At 40.4% G+C, this 15,719-nt stretch overlaps 1 protein-coding gene across 1 annotated transcript; it reads left to right on the top strand.

The window, feature by feature from the left end:
- Positions 1 to 792: 792 nt before the first annotated feature.
- LOC135078606 (uncharacterized) lies at positions 793 to 11,875 on the top strand. Its single transcript, XM_063973135.1, has 10 exons — positions 793 to 1,141; positions 1,739 to 1,919; positions 2,370 to 2,989; positions 3,334 to 3,511; positions 6,134 to 6,281; positions 7,135 to 7,237; positions 7,840 to 7,937; positions 8,534 to 8,665; positions 9,078 to 9,339; positions 10,128 to 11,875. The coding sequence occupies exons 1-10, from the start codon at positions 984 to 986 to the stop codon at positions 10,318 to 10,320; spliced, it is 2,073 nt and encodes a 690-aa protein (XP_063829205.1). The 5' UTR covers positions 793 to 983; the 3' UTR covers positions 10,321 to 11,875.
- The last annotated feature ends 3,844 nt before the right edge of the window (positions 11,876 to 15,719 follow it).

Raw genomic sequence — 15,719 nt, 5'->3', positions numbered from 1 at the left:
GTTGTTGTGAATTGAAGAGCGTTCGTGAGAGCAATAGTCATGTATGGGATGTTGAGCGAAGTTCAGGCGGGCAACAAGGTGGAATGGATAGCGGTAGACTGGAGGCAGTCCCTAACGGGGCTGTGCACTTGGACACAGTAAGGGCGCTGCACCAGACTGTGGTCTCCTTACGGACTGCGTTGGAAGTGTCCAAGAGTGAGTTGAGAGAGCTGAAAGAGAAATACGAGGAGCATTCCAGATGCAACGAGTATGCTGATGTAATTGAGAAGCTGACTTTGGAGAACCACATACTTAGACGGAGGATTATTGACTCTGGGCAAGAGGAAAGAGACCCTAACTCTCAGAATATAAAGTTAGAAGTTACGTACAGTCCTCGACATGCCATTGATGACTATGCAAGCAGTGAAGTTGTTATAAAGACAGCCACTACTGACTTGAATACAACAGCTGATACTTTGGAGACTGAACATACAGAGCAAGTTGAAGATTTTTGTTCTGCTGATAAGTTGAATGAGTCCCATGAGGTGAAATTTGATTTACCTGAGGACGTAGAGATTATTAGTGAAGAAGGTTCTCACACCTTTCAGGAAGAAATAGAGCCTGAAGAACAAGAGCAAGAAGATATTGACATAGAAAGTCCAATTGAGGAACAGAATACTCTCACAGAACTCACAGAGAGCCACATCACAACTTACCCAAAAGAATCAGAGGAAACTTCTCACCCAAGTTTCAAAACTAAGCTAGAGTTGTTGTCCAAATTTGATGTCAGAATTAAAGTGAGAACGTTAAAAGAGGGAGCAATCGTTTCCAGTTCCACTTCAGACACTGATTCTACGTCTGGTGGAGATAAGAAAGCTGAAAAAGATACTTCAGAATCAAAAGCTACATTCCAATTTGAAGACAGAAAAGAGCACTTTGAAAACGCTGAAGATCCGAAAGGGAATAAAATAAGTCTACGAACAGTGGCCACTGAAAACGTGAAAATGGCTGTCCCCGGTGAGACAGACACTAAATCTAAAGTAGACAAGTTTGATGTGCAAGTGAGGATCACTTCTGAGGAGAATTTGGTGGTGAAGGAAAATGTTGAGAGATGCAGGCGGAAAGACACCCTCAATTTGGACGTTGATGATCTGAGTCTCAGGTGAGTGAACTTTTCAAATTTTTTTAAGCTTCATAATGCACTCTCATGTAAAAATGTTTGCTATGAGTTAACATCACATTTTAGACTTGGCAACATTGTATGTTATGGCACATGTCTTACTATTTTAATTGAAATGGAACGCGAAAGTTTAAAATGTTATTAAATGTCTTGTTCTAGCTTTATTATGACTGGTTCGCTTATGAAACAGTGTTTAAACATTTTATATTCTGGCATTATAATGACTGTTTACACATGAAACACTATGTTGCCACATACATTTCAGACCCACTTCCTTATTTTTCCATTGAACTGATGTATAGAGATAGACTCTATCCACATAAACCGCACGTCATGCGCACGTGATGGGCTTCGTGCATTTGTCAAATGACGGATCGTGGACAATATGCCTATGCCTATATCAACTTTTTATCTTGCATACAATTTTAAACACACGGAGGAAATGCTTAGCGCACCGTCACCACTGCCGGGGGACAGGGTGGTGTGTGGGACTCCCGTAAGGGCGCTGCTCCGTCCTGAAATTTTAAATCCCACAGTTTATCAAACTTATCTTAATTTCTACCATTGGTATACTTCCAGGTCGCTATCGGAAGGCGACAACTCAGTCTTCTCAGAAGGCGTAACAACGCCTTTGGAGCCCAACGCAGGCGCGAGCGAAGACAAAGACCAGGAGAACGCCAGCGGGAACGAGTCGGAAGAAGTGGACGATATAGAGCTCATATTCACTACTGACGAGTCTAAGGATATGAGCAATTTACAGGTGAGAATACCACCTGTAAGCTTAGGATGCGTGATACGCCATAAGCCCATACATTTTGTCGTCTAAAATCATCGATAAGATTTCATCACAGCGCGAATCGTATCCGGCTGGTTTTATTGTCAAGATCATAATTTTGGATTCTATCTAACATTGTAATCTAATCGAAAGTCATTGTAGTTCGTTCAGTGCTTTCTAAGATTAACTTATAGACTTAGACTGGTTGGGTTTTTATTGGTAGTCAAGCTGTAGATCTTGGCTACACAGGAGTTGCAGCAGTGGGGACGAAAGGTGGGAATAGTCTCGTAGTCAATTAACCATAATTTTTTTGTGCTATCTACTACTCAATTCATTGAATGCCACACTTTCTCGGCAATCCGTAGCCAGTAATCTCTGTTTCTCCTATTAATGTCACATAGCAGATAAATCTAATATCTAATGTTATATTTCCAGGAGGATCTCGTGTCCATTCGCGACACAGACAACTGGGGACCTTCCTCTGCGTCCACCCACTCCACACCCGTTCTCATCAAGTTCCACACCTTGGATCCCGACTTCCAACCGGGAGGGGACGACAAAGACATCTCTGGTACTGAAAACCAAGAGAACACTGATCTACAAGGAGTTATCGCCGAGTCCTCTCTAAGAAACAAAAGAGTGTCGCTACCTAGTGACAAGGATATTAGACACGTCGCATTCAACGGCAAAGGCAGCCTAGATTTGCCCAGTCGAGGGATTCTGAAGAGTTACGAGAACAAATCGGATAATATGCTGTACAAAAAGAGCCCTAATACCAGCACACGAAGGTTGGACAGCGTTGACAGTCTGACGTGCGAGTACAACCGCGGCCTAAGTTTCGACAATACTAAGTCGTCTAGCTTCGAGTTAGGGTCCAGTATGGATATCCTGCATAGGGAAGAGAGTGTGGACAGCTTTCACAGGACTGGCCACTTCGGGCATAGGTTTTCTGTGTTTGCGGAGACGGATATATCGAAGTGCGGCATTTCGGAGGACGACCTCGCCGCCAATTTGAATGTGCGGAGGAATACTTGCCCCAATCCGTTTCAATACAGGTAAGCTCTAGGACATACTTTTTTTTATAATTAACGGCTCTAGTTAGTTTTTTTTGTTACAATATTGTTGAGAAAACCAACTTCACTCACTTGTACTGTACAAAAACTTATATAAAATACTTTGGTTGCAAATTAGCTTCCGTTTCAACTACATAAGATGCTATGTTATTATGTTTATGTTTGTATGCCAACTACATAAGTTTGATGTCAATCAGTACATTAGGCATTATTCCCTAGCCGTGCTATCCCATTCCGATAATAATGGGCGAACAGTATAAGGATAAGTACTGTTTTGTTTTTCAGTTACCAGTCTCTTATACCGTTTTCCATTTCCATAACTTTAGGCCGGGCGCATACCGCGCGCCGTCTCGCACCAGCGGGCCTCTGAAAGCGGGCAACGTGTGTCGCTACGTGCGGCCGGTGCTACGTGACGCGGCGCTACACCGCCGCAGCTCGGCCGCGCAGACCGACGTGTGCGCGCTGCCTAACCGCTGGAGCTCGGACGGATATTTGGCTCATAAGGTTAGTTGCTAGGCGCTAGTCCCACAGTGTCTATAGTACAATTAGTACCAGTGAGCCTCTCAAAGCAACATGTATCGCTGCGGACAACTAGAATTACGAGACGTGACGCTACACTGACGTAGCTCAGCTTCACAGATAGACGTGTGCGCGCTGCCTAACCGCTGGAGCTCGGACGGATACCTGGCGCATAAGGTCAGTTCATTCGTTCGTTTCAGCCAAATGACGTCCACTGCTGGACAAAGGCCTCCCCCAAGGTTTTCCATAATGAACGGTCCTGCGCTGCCTGCAGCCAGGCTCTTCCCGCGACCTTTACCAGATCGTCGGTCCACCTAGTAGGAGGCCTGCCCACGCTACGTCTTCCAGCCCGTGGTTGCCACTCGAGAACTTTTCTGCCCCAACGGCCGTCGTCTCTACGAGCTATGTGCCCCGCCCACTGCCACTTGATTTTAATGATGAAGGTCAGTTACAAATAATTATAGTCCTACAGTGTCTATAGCATGACTTGTACTAGTGGGCCTCTCAAAGCTACATAACATGTGTCGGTTCGGACGGCCAGAGTTACGAGACGTAGCGCTACACTGACGTAGCTCAGCTTCACAGATAGACTTGTGCGAGCTGCCTAACCGCTCTGGAGTTCGGACGGATACCTGGCTCATAAGGTCAGTTACAAATAATTATAGTCCCACAGTGTCTATAGCATGACTTGTACTAGTGGGCCTCTCAAAGCAACATAACATGTGTCGGTTCGGACGGCCAGAGTTACGAGACGTAGCGCTACACTGACGTAGCTCAGCTTCACAGATAGACTTGTGCGAGCTGCCTAACCGCTCTGGAGTTCGGACGGATACCTGGCTCATAAGGTCAGTTACAAATAATTATAGTCCCACAGTGTCTATAGCATGACTTGTACTAGTGGGCCTCTCAAAGCAACATAACATGTGTCGGTTCGGACGGCCAGAGTTACGAGACGTAGCGCTACACTGACGTAGCTCAGCTTCACAGATAGACTTGTGCGAGCTGCCTAACCGCTCTGGAGTTCGGACGGATACCTGGCTCATAAGGTCAGTTACAAATAATTATAGTCCCACAGTGTCTATAGCATGACTTGTACTAGTGGGCCTCTCAAAGCAACATAACATGTGTCGGTTCGGACGGCCAGAGTTACGAGACGTGGCGCTACACTGATGTAGCTCGGCAGCGCAGACGGACGTGTGCGCGCTGCCTAACCGCTGGAGCTCGGACGGATACCTGGCTCATAAGGTCAGTTACAAAGAATTATAGTCCCACAGTGTTTATAGTATAATTAGTACCAGTGGGCCTCTCAAAGCAACATAACATGTGTCGGTTCGGACGGCCAGAGTTACGAGACGGCGCTACACTGATGTAGCTTAGCTGCGCAGACCGACGTGTGCGCGCTGCCTAACCGCTGGAGCTCGGACGGATACCTGGCGCATAAGGTCAGTTACAAAGAATTATAGTCCCACAGTGTCAATATAGTAGGGATGTTTCCTGGGTCAAAAAGCAAGAGTTTTAATTAGTCCGTCAGTTAACTTATCAAAAAATACTCTACACGTATTTTTCACTTTTTCAAAGTAATGAAAATTTAAAGAGATAAAGCGCGCCAAAGTTCATAAGAAGAGGCCCGTGACGTCAATGCGTGCATAAAAGTGCCGCACGTTGTGACGTCGTGCGGAACTTCAACGCACCATAACTATGTAATTATTTGTTAGATTGACAAATAAGTGCTAACAAATAAAATTAGTGCCAGTGGGCCTCTCAAAGCAACATAACATGTGTCGGTTCGGACGGCCAGAGTTACGAGACGTGACGCTACACTGACGTAGCTCAGCTTCACAGATAGACGTGTGCGCGCTGTCTAACCGCTCTGGAGCTCGAACGGATACCTGGCGCATAAGGTCAGTTACACATCGCTACAGTCCACTTCCCACAATGTCATATGTGTCGTTCCAGCGTGCCTTTCAAAGTGGGCAACGTGGGCCTAACCGCTGAGCTGGAATGGATACCTATCTGGCGCATAGGTCAGTTGCTAGGTGCTACAGTCCCACTCCCACAGTAACTTGACTAATATCATCCCAGTGCAGCAGTGTTCCATTAGCCTTCATTAATTCATATTGGAAGGATTACATTTTTCAATTGTTTCTTTAGTTTTTGAGCGCTCAAAATAAAGTATATCTTGTACTCGTTGCCCAAACAATGAAAGGCAAGTTTGTTTTGGGGGAAATCTTGCAGCTCTTTACTACCGCAGCAACCTACTCAGTTATGTTATAAAATAATAAAGCCATTTTATTGTGCAATACAGGCAATGTTTAGGGGACTCTTGATTCCCCTCAACATTGCCTGTAAAGTCCGGTCGCCGAGCACGTAAAATTTCGTCCAATGACCCCAAACTAACCAGTCCTTATCGTTCGCGCGTAATTATATTGCTGTCGCGCTCGCACACTCACTACGGCCGCCCGTCGCACAGTCGCGACAGCAATAAAATTACGCGCGAGCGATAAGGATGGGTAGCTTGGGGTCATTGGACAAAATTCTACGTGCTCGGCGACCGGGGTTTAGTTAGGTTAATTACCACTAAAAACAAACCACTCTTTAACTCCCCAGATGTCAGTGGTGCCGACGTGTATGCCGACATTGCCGCAGCGCGCGGCGCCGGCGCCCGGGCCGTGTGCCGCGCGGCGCCTCACCGTGCCCAACGCAAGGCCCGCGCCTTCTAGAGACGATTCTAGGAGGATCCTGCTAAGTGATATCGGTGAGAACTGTTTTTAAAATTGTTGTTCATCCCTTCTTTGTCCCTTTTACGTTGACATTCGTCCCCCCCCCCCTCTCTATTTCATTATCTCTCTCTTTACTTTCCCTATTTCATTCTCTTACTCTTCCCCTTACATTATCTTTTTTTTTTTTTTTTTATGCTAGACAAGGCAGGTATTTGACCGCAATCGCACCTGGTGTTAAGTGAGATGCAGTCTAGGATGGTACATATCTGCCCTGTAAGTGCCTATTCACTCTCGCCTTGAAAACGCCCGGATTATAGTGTTCAGGAAATACAGCAGCAGGCAGCGAATTCCAGTCCCTAGCTGTTCGCATTATAAAGGAGTCGTCGAAACGCTTAGTGCGAGCTGGTGGAATGTCGACAATGTAGGGATGGTACGCTAGCCTGCCTCCTCTTCTCTTCATTAATATTGTTAACACTAGCACCCTCTCTTTAACTATCTCATTTGCGCTTATATTTCTCTCTAACTTTCCCTCCCTCGCTCCCCCGCTTTTTTTTTCTTTCACTCATTATTTTTATCCCTCTTTCCCTTTATCGCTCGTCAACCTATTTTTCCAAACTAAAAACACAATTTATGTCCTGTGCTATGAAGTCTAGCATATAAAGGTTATTAGTAATTTGTTTGGCACAAATTACTAATAGTCCCGTTAGCTCCTACTAAGTATATGCCTGTGTTACGAGTGGGCTCACCACAATAGTCGAGCGGCGGCGGGATTCGAACCACCACAACAACCTCTCGGATCACGAGTCGGTCATATCTATCGTAGCTTTTTTGATTTATGACCCCTTTACCGAAGATCTTACAGCAACAATCTATTATCTATCTCCTCAGGGTTCACGTCGATGGTCCCCGAGCTGTCCCGCTCGGCGGACCCGGTGTGGGCGCTCGGCAAGCGCATGCAGGCAGAGTCGCCTGCTTCCACTTCTACTTCCAAGTGAGTGTGGGACAGAAGATTGATTGTTTTCATACAGGGCTGTATTTCACCTATTGAGGTCCTGAGCATTTATGGATCAAATCAAAAACAAATCAAAAACATTTATTTCTTAGAAAGTAGTAACAAGATATTAAATACAAACAGGCTCAGCACCTTCTGCCACTAGTGGCGTAGAAATAGATCAAGAATCATAGGTTCCCTATAACAGTAGATAAGCAAAATTATGTCTATAACTATTCAGCGTTTACGCACTTATATTTCTTCACAATAACTATGAATTGAGTTAGTATTTACAGGATTAACATTTTTTGAAAGCTTGCCTGGGGTCTGTTTTCAAATTAGTGTTTCTTTTTCAACCAAAAGACGTCCAGTGCTGAACAAAAGCGTTCTTAAAGGAATTCCACAACGATTGGTCCTATGCTGCCCTTTGCACAGGCAAGCCGATCCGCTTTGGTTGCAACAAAGCGGACTATCATCAGTCCACCGAAAGACTAGTCGTCCGTTGAATGGTCGCCACTCAAGAAGGTTTCTGATTTTGCCCCATTAAAATTAGTTTGTTGTAAAAAGAACGATTGTAAAAAACAATGTGTGTTTCTTGAAAGGTTTCTGTCGCGCGGCTCGTCTTACCGCTCGCCTTGCCTGAGTATCGACCGCAGCAGCGACTGGATTCCGCAGTCCGTCTACGTTCCATCTTCCAGAAGTAAGTACTCGTACTGACAGCAATAAGTACTGTGTGCTAATGTCTAAATGTCTAATTATAATATGTGAAGGGCTCGTTCGTTTAGTTTTACTACTGAAAGTAATTCCGTTATTGTACCGGATGGACCAAGTGTGAAGTCACGAAAAAAAACCTAGCTATTTCATACATTTTGATCAAGTAGGTATTGAACTTTTGTAATAAACAGCAGATTTTTTGTGATTTCAAAGTTGGTCCCATAGTGAAAGTTGTTCATATTCATGGGTAGAACATCCTCTAAAGATCGAACTGCCTAAGGCGGGAATCGAACCTACGACATTTAGCTTCTCTTAGCTGCTCTTCCAACTGAGCTACTTAGACACTGGATGAACCCGTCGAAATTTTCAAGTGTAATACTCTGTTACGGCCAGCGTTTGTTTCATCAATGTTGGGTATACCTACCCTTAAACATTTCCGCCTGAGACAGTTCAATTTTTTCAAGTTATTTATAATTTTCAAATTAGTTTGAGATGTAACTCTTAACGCTAACAAATAAATAACCGTATGAAGATTTAAAGACGGTAAAGAAACATCTAGTATATTTTTTGTGTTTTGTATAGTGTACGGCGACTGCCGGGCATGGCGTAGTTCGCTGCCCGACGTGCGGCGCGCCGGCACAGAAGAGCTATGCCACGAGGCGGACTTATACCTACGTCGGTCCACAGACAACCTGCGGTACACTTCGCTCGACAGTGAGTGCCGGTTCTACTGATTATTTATTTAGCCTTGTTGTAGACTTTAGGCGTATGATTCGACGAAAGAGTACAGTTTTACGGTTGCTAATTTATCTGCAATTAATTTTGAACCTCATGTTGTAGATCTAAAGTACAAAAAGGGTTCGAATATTTTTATTTGGAAGCTGGTATATCCACATACCTACCCGCCATTTTTTTTCTACTATGGCGGATGGGAAGATTTGTCATTTTGTGATTTGATTTGCTGGTGATTGTACCAGGGCCGATCCACAGGCAGATATACAAGTTCAATGAGATATATATCTTATTGAACTTGTTGGTATCACTTCTTTTTGATTATTATGTGCTCTGTTCGAAACTATACGAAAAATTGGCTTGATTATAATTTTAATTCCTGTCTTATTCACAGTGAACACCGGTTGCGTTTGCGGCTGTTCCTGCGTTTGCGTTCGCAGCGGCGATATCGCAACCACTACCATCCCTGAAGCCGTGGACGTGGACAATGTGGGCTTGGGAAACGTGGGAATAAGCGTGGGCAACACAAGCGTGGGATTGGGCAGCGTGGGCGTGAGCGGGCGGCCTTATATCCCGCGCGAGCCGAAGCAGCTACGTTTGGGGCATATGGTGAAAGTAATCGCGCCGCATGGAAGGCTCGTTATTGGCCGTGTTCGGTGAGTTTCTTTGCTGTTTATGATTTATTTTTGGCGAATGGATAAATGATTAAGACTTAACTACATTTGTATGTCAAATATACCTTGAAGCATCAAACCCTTAATTAAAAGTGAATAGGCCTGGCGCTTATTTCAGTGCTTGAGGTATGGGAGCGGCATGAAAGGGGTGACATTGACGTGACCGAGCATATAATTAGAAGGAGATAAACAACACAAGTCTCATTGCGTTGGACGTTATAAAAACACACTCCAGTGAGTTAAGCCCTACGCATAATCTATATCAATAATGACGGCCCAAATACTCGCTTCCCCCCACTATTTGGGCTTGATTTTTCTTCCGAAGTCAATCTAGGCCCACCTACGCTTCCTAATTGAGTCTTATCAACTCAATGGGATTCTTTGTTTCCTTAAAAAAATCCTGTCCAGCCTCTACTGGCTTTTTAGTTTAAAAGTTTCTAAATAATTGTTTTTGTCTACTAACCATAAGTCCTTACTAACATTAAATGTAATTTCAAATTGGCAATGTGAGCGCTTTGGATCTATCTGTAAGCTCACTTGCATTTTAATCAAATAAATAAATAAACCGTACCGGAAAACGCAGCGTGGGACGTCCATCCACAAGGTGGACCGACGACCTGATAAAGGTAGCAGGAAGGCGCTGGATGCAGGCCGCTACCAACCGTGCGATGTGGAAGTCATTGGGGGAGGCCTATGTTCAGCAGTGGACGTCCTGTGGCTGAAATGATGATGATGAAATGAATAAAGAAACCGTTTCGTCCCCTTTCCAGCTACGTAGGCCTGGCAGGCGGGACCGCAGCATCCAGCGGCATGGTGGTAGGGGCGGAGTTCCCGTGTGCGCAGGCGCCGGCACTGGCCCGGAATGACGGGACGCACCGCGGCCGCCGCTACTTCCTCGCCCCGCCGGGACACGGAGCCATATTTGTACCCTTCTCGAAAGTCGTCATGGCTTGGGCCAACTGAACGTCTTTTGTTTTACAGTAAGTTTCCATTCATGTTCTATTCGAATATCATTCACAGATATGTGTCAAGATGTTCGCAAAGACGTTTGTCAAGGTGTTTGCATAGATGTTTGCTAAGATAAACAAATTGGGGTAGCTGAACGAACAGAGGTACCATCGGCATCAGTGTTAACTATCCATTGCCTGTCATGTCGTCTCGTTCTATCACAAAGAATCACCATTTGATGAGAGCGAGAGCAAAAACGGAAATGGATAGTTAACAGTGTGGCCGTGTGTACCTCGGTATCACCTTTTTGCTTTCGTTGATGTTCTATTCTAATATCGGTCATAGATAATGTGTCAAGATGTTTACAGAGATACACAAATTCGTGTAAGTTGAAAAAACGGTGGTACCCCAGTATCACCTTTTTGCTTCTGTTGATGTTCTATTCTAAGAACAGCGATGCGACTGTTTCAACTTAAATTAAACATAATATGTAGACAGTTTATTTCAAAATGTAAGTTCTCTACACTTACTTTATTTAAAAGTAAAAGTTATCTATACTTTTCAGTTAGAAACCAAAATGTAGATCGATTGCAAGATTATAGTGAATTTATCTTAGCGCTAGATGGCGCTTCCCAATGCAAAAGAAATGTTTTATTATTTACAGTACAGTAAAGGTAACTTTTAAAACACACACTTAGGCGGTAAGCCGTTATAAGGGAAAATGTATTACATAATAGCAATGTTAGAGCAATAAATGAAACTAACTATGCCAAAGAATATGCTTAATACTTTCATTTTTGTTCGATTTATATCATAAACGATTGCGATTGTAAAGAGTACGGTACCTAACTAATAAAATATGATTATTTACAATGTTTAAAAATATTTATCAGTATAATAATTGCCTATAGAAAATAATGTGTATACTGCATCTGAAAACATTATACGATGAAGTACACTATAATGTAAAGTAATAACTGCATAAGGCCTAAATTATTATGTAAACCATAATTACAAATAAATACACAATTCATACATAAGGAATTAAAGTAATGTGCCGATTGTACTCGAAGATAAGCACTATATTTATTTTTAAAGTACCTAAACAAAAAATAATAATTTAAAACCCACATTTTCATCGCCAAATGAAACAGAATATGAACGTGTGTTCACCGTTGTTAATAAGGCTAGTTATACACTGTAAAATAACGTGTATAAATATAAGCCTAGGTGGAGTTTTTGGTATTTCTCTTGCCCTTATATGCTACTTAAAATATAAAGGTAACAGGGAGTAGTAGTGTATTTTGTGTGAACGTAGGCGTTCATGTTTAAAATAAACATATATTCTTCATATAGCTGTGGTGTGTACGTCATTATGAGACCACACGAGACCTGGAGGCGTGTGAGTTTACGTCAAACGCATTCGATTTCGAGTGCGTAAAAAAGTGTCATTAAATGTATGACGGATTTTACAGCGCCCGTAGTGGAAACTTTCAAGAACTAAAATCTGACCTGACGACGTTTGATGTAAACTCACACTGCCCTCAGGATATGAATGGACAATGTTTTATACAAATGTCAGATGGTTATTATCATGTGAATAATTTCACTGTCCACCGTGTCTCGTTAAACACTCGTCATTGGCGAAACCAGTGTGCTTCATATACGCACCATTGAAGCCATTAAACAGAATAATAATAATAATAATAGCCTAAATGTCTTCTACTTAGAACGTGTGCTACTGTGCTATTATTGGTACTAAAAATTACTTCATGGCTTAATATGGAACATTATTTCGGGTGTTTAGTAAATAATAACCAAAGTTTGTTATAGTAAGCTCAACTATAGTGGTCCCTAGGAATTGATGTGGATAAGTGATCTATTTACTTGTGTACTTATACATAATAATTGCATATACGGGTTTTTACCAGTTTGATATAGTGTGTAATTGAAATAACGTAAAAGCTTAGACACCCCAACTGTATTAGGGTACATTGAAGCTACATAATTATGTTTCTGATATTTATATAAAAGTGGAATAAAATTATTCTGAATAAGCCAGGTTTTACGTTTATTCAATTACACGTATATTTGCTATACCAGGCTGATAAAAATCTTACAATTAAACCAATGATAGTAAATAATATTATTTAAAAGATTATACCCTACAGTAAATTTTTACTATGTATATCCAAATCTAATACCAAATTCATAATGTTAGTTTGTTTTATCCTATGTATGTATTTATTGCATAGTTGCAAATTGCTCATGCTTTTTTAAATATTGTGGTGCTCTAGTAATTTATAATTTTAAATTATTTTTTAGATGAAAGTTTATATTTTAAACTATCTACATGATTTTGTATAAATGTTTTGCGTTCTTACTTAAAAGTAGCTCATTTATACTAGTTTTGATTGCCCTTAAAATATGGTTACTTAATATAATGACATACGAGGAAGGGGAAAATTATACCCAATTTTACAAAATTCTTGTCTCATTGCATAAGAATATATACAAAAGTTTTTAACAGAGAGTTAATGAATATATTTTAATAATACAACGTTTTTAAAACTCATGTTAGACAGCTAGAATTTTTCGAATGTATTCCGTTCCTCGTATATCTCACAGTTTTTAGCGTTTCTGCTCTAAACTTGTATTATCTGGATTGTGTATGAGCTGGTTAGATATAGTAGGTACTGTATTGGTGTATAGTGTAACATATATTGGAGTTAATACGTAGTGTCTTAGATCTCTTCAATTTAAATTGAATGTGTATGAAAGATAAAAGGAAAACGGCGTTTTGCTGCGTTAAGAAGAGTCCCTTAGATTGATAACGTATTCGTTATTTGTCAGACTTGAAATTGGTGCATGTAGACAATGTGAAGTTCGCTTTCGATTCGAAGATTTCGAAACCGGATCGAAGTTTAAAACTCGTTTCAATTTGAAGCATATATTGAGGATTTTGATTCGATTGATTGATCGATTTTTAGAAGGAGAATCTATGGCTGAAGTGAATTTTAAGTTTTGCTGATACAACAGCTCATGTATTCAAATAAGAATACGTTTAAAATCTCAAACAATCGATTTGAAATTAACATGGATACATTTTCAAATTGTCTAGCTAATGCACCTTAGACTTTAAGGTTAATACAGCAGACGCCGTTATGTAACCAAAGCAAATGTATATCTATCTATGTATAATATAAATTATAAACATGTTTCTAGTACGTATTGTAACTATGGGATCGGAAGCAAAGATTTTGGTTGGGGCAATCTTCGATAAGTTTTAACTTAGGGCACATAGCTGAAGCCTACAATGAGATTGTGTGCAGTGTCTTATTAGAATACGTGTAGACCAGTCTTAAGGATAAGTAGGGAGTTATCTCTGAGTACATAAAGATATTTGTATATCTATGTATACTTAGAGTAGGCGCACACCGTTGATTTTTCGTCGGCCGATAGTTTAGTCGGGCTGTTGATCAGTATGGGCATGTATGGGAGTGCGCACACTACGCCGATTCGATTTGGCCGATTTTTCATACAATAGTTGTTACAATAGCCGATAGTTGTGCCCGATTCCAAAGAATCGGGCACAACTATCGGCCGACGAAAAATCAACGGTGTGCGCCTACTCTTATGTCATATAATCCGGGCTGTACTGTTTTTTGTTTCAAGAAATTTCATCTACGGCCTATTTGAGTTTTCACGTAGGTACTTATAAAAATATACATTTTAAATTCAATATCGTATGTACTTTGAAGGTAACTTGGGTTGACATATCGTTATAACGTTAATGAAACAGTCAGTGAAGTGATTAGGAGACGTATTTTAACGCATTCGAATTCAAATTCGCCTATTTTACACCAGTCGTATTAGATTCGTAGATTTTTTCCTTGTCGTATGCGAATTCGAATATTTAAAATACGTTTTTTGTGCGGTACAAGTTAAGATACTTTTGATAGCAGTCTACGGCACAAATGATCTCATTTTATTTTTTTTAAGCTTTACACTTAAGAAATCGCTTTACTGTGATTTTAAGCTTTTATTTTATACTTGAAGAGTGAGATTAATCAGTATTATTATTTTGTTAAACTTTATAGAAGTAATTAATTTTATACTTGGACATTTTAGTGCGTTTATACAGAAATACCTCTATTGGCCTATAAATACTTTTAATGTTTTTAAACAACTTATATTCGGAAAGTGCAATGATTTTAAACTAAAAATTAACAGTATGAAGTGAAGATTTCAAAATAGTAGACGTTACTCCATGTCATTGGACGATTTTTTTGTAATAATTTATTTATTACCATGCGTGAGTTTAACGTCAAGTTACTGGCCTATGATGAAGATTGTGTGAAATAAGTCGGCTTTGACAGTGGATGAATATAGTATGAATTAACACTTGATGAATGTGCTGACTATCCTGTTATATGTAATGCACACGTTTGCTAATATTTAGAACAGTATTTTTACATATTTTACATTAAATAAAATATTTTGGTCAATTTGTATGGATTACAGATTATTTGTATTATGTTACAGATACACTACTATCAGATATTTTGGCCAGCAATGTTTAAAGCAAAGATATCACAAAATCACAATATGACTCACTGTTCTACATATTGGCATCGTGGAATTAAATAGGTGTTCATCAAATGTGCCAAAAATTGGCTAACTGTCGTTCAACTTCAGTTCAAAATATACTTAAGAGTGTAAATGTTCGTCTCGTACTAAAATGTATTGATTCGTGTAAAAATAACTGTTGTTAAGAAACTAATGCTTCAACTGTTACTATTACGATTCTCAAAACTTCACTTCTAAATACATGAATTTATCCACAAACTTCTACATGTAACTGTGTGTAATACTTGTGTAAAAACTAGTATAATGTGTAGAATTTAAATATATGTATAGGCTCCTAGTATTGAAAACCATAGTACTTAACATTTACATTTCTGTCTAAAAAAACAACTGTGTGGTAGGTTTTGAATGAATAGGTTTCTGGTATAATACCTTACGTCATTCTCTATAGTTTGACCATAGAGTAAGTTGGGATTATGCTAGGCGTATTGTATAATGAAGTGATCTAAGGAATTTATAATGGCCCACGTCTGTTGATTTTTTAGATAGTCTATATCTATTCTGTAACTCTGTGCTGTTAACGAGATCAAAAGAAATCTATTTTAAATATCATTGTATGAGATTATATGTTAAATGTACTAAATAAAGCCACAAAATATATTTCAAACTTTTTATTTTACACAAAACAACGGTACAAATAAACGTAACAAGAATAACAAAATCATAAAATAACATTAGTGTTTATACTCGCTTCTAAAATTTCTTCTAAATTAGCACCAGGTAGAGCATAGTTCGAAATAAAATAGGAAGCAAAAGAAATAGCAAAG

The sequence above is a fragment of the Ostrinia nubilalis genome, chromosome 15, assembly GCF_963855985.1.
Source record: "Ostrinia nubilalis chromosome 15, ilOstNubi1.1, whole genome shotgun sequence".
Taxonomy (NCBI): Eukaryota; Metazoa; Arthropoda; class Insecta; order Lepidoptera; family Crambidae; genus Ostrinia; species Ostrinia nubilalis.
This window is presented reverse-complemented; position numbering and strand designations above follow the sequence as displayed.

Coding starts and splice junctions, on each gene's coding strand:
- LOC135078606 (XM_063973135.1), top strand. CDS start 984: ATGGCTGTCCCCGGTGAGACAGACACTAAATCTAAAGTAGACAAGTTT. Junction 1,142..1,738: donor GTTGATGATCTGAGTCTCAG/GTGAGTGAACTT, acceptor GTATACTTCCAG/GTCGCTATCGGAAGGCGACA. Junction 7,938..8,533: donor CTACGTTCCATCTTCCAGAA/GTAAGTACTCGT, acceptor TGTTTTGTATAG/TGTACGGCGACTGCCGGGCA.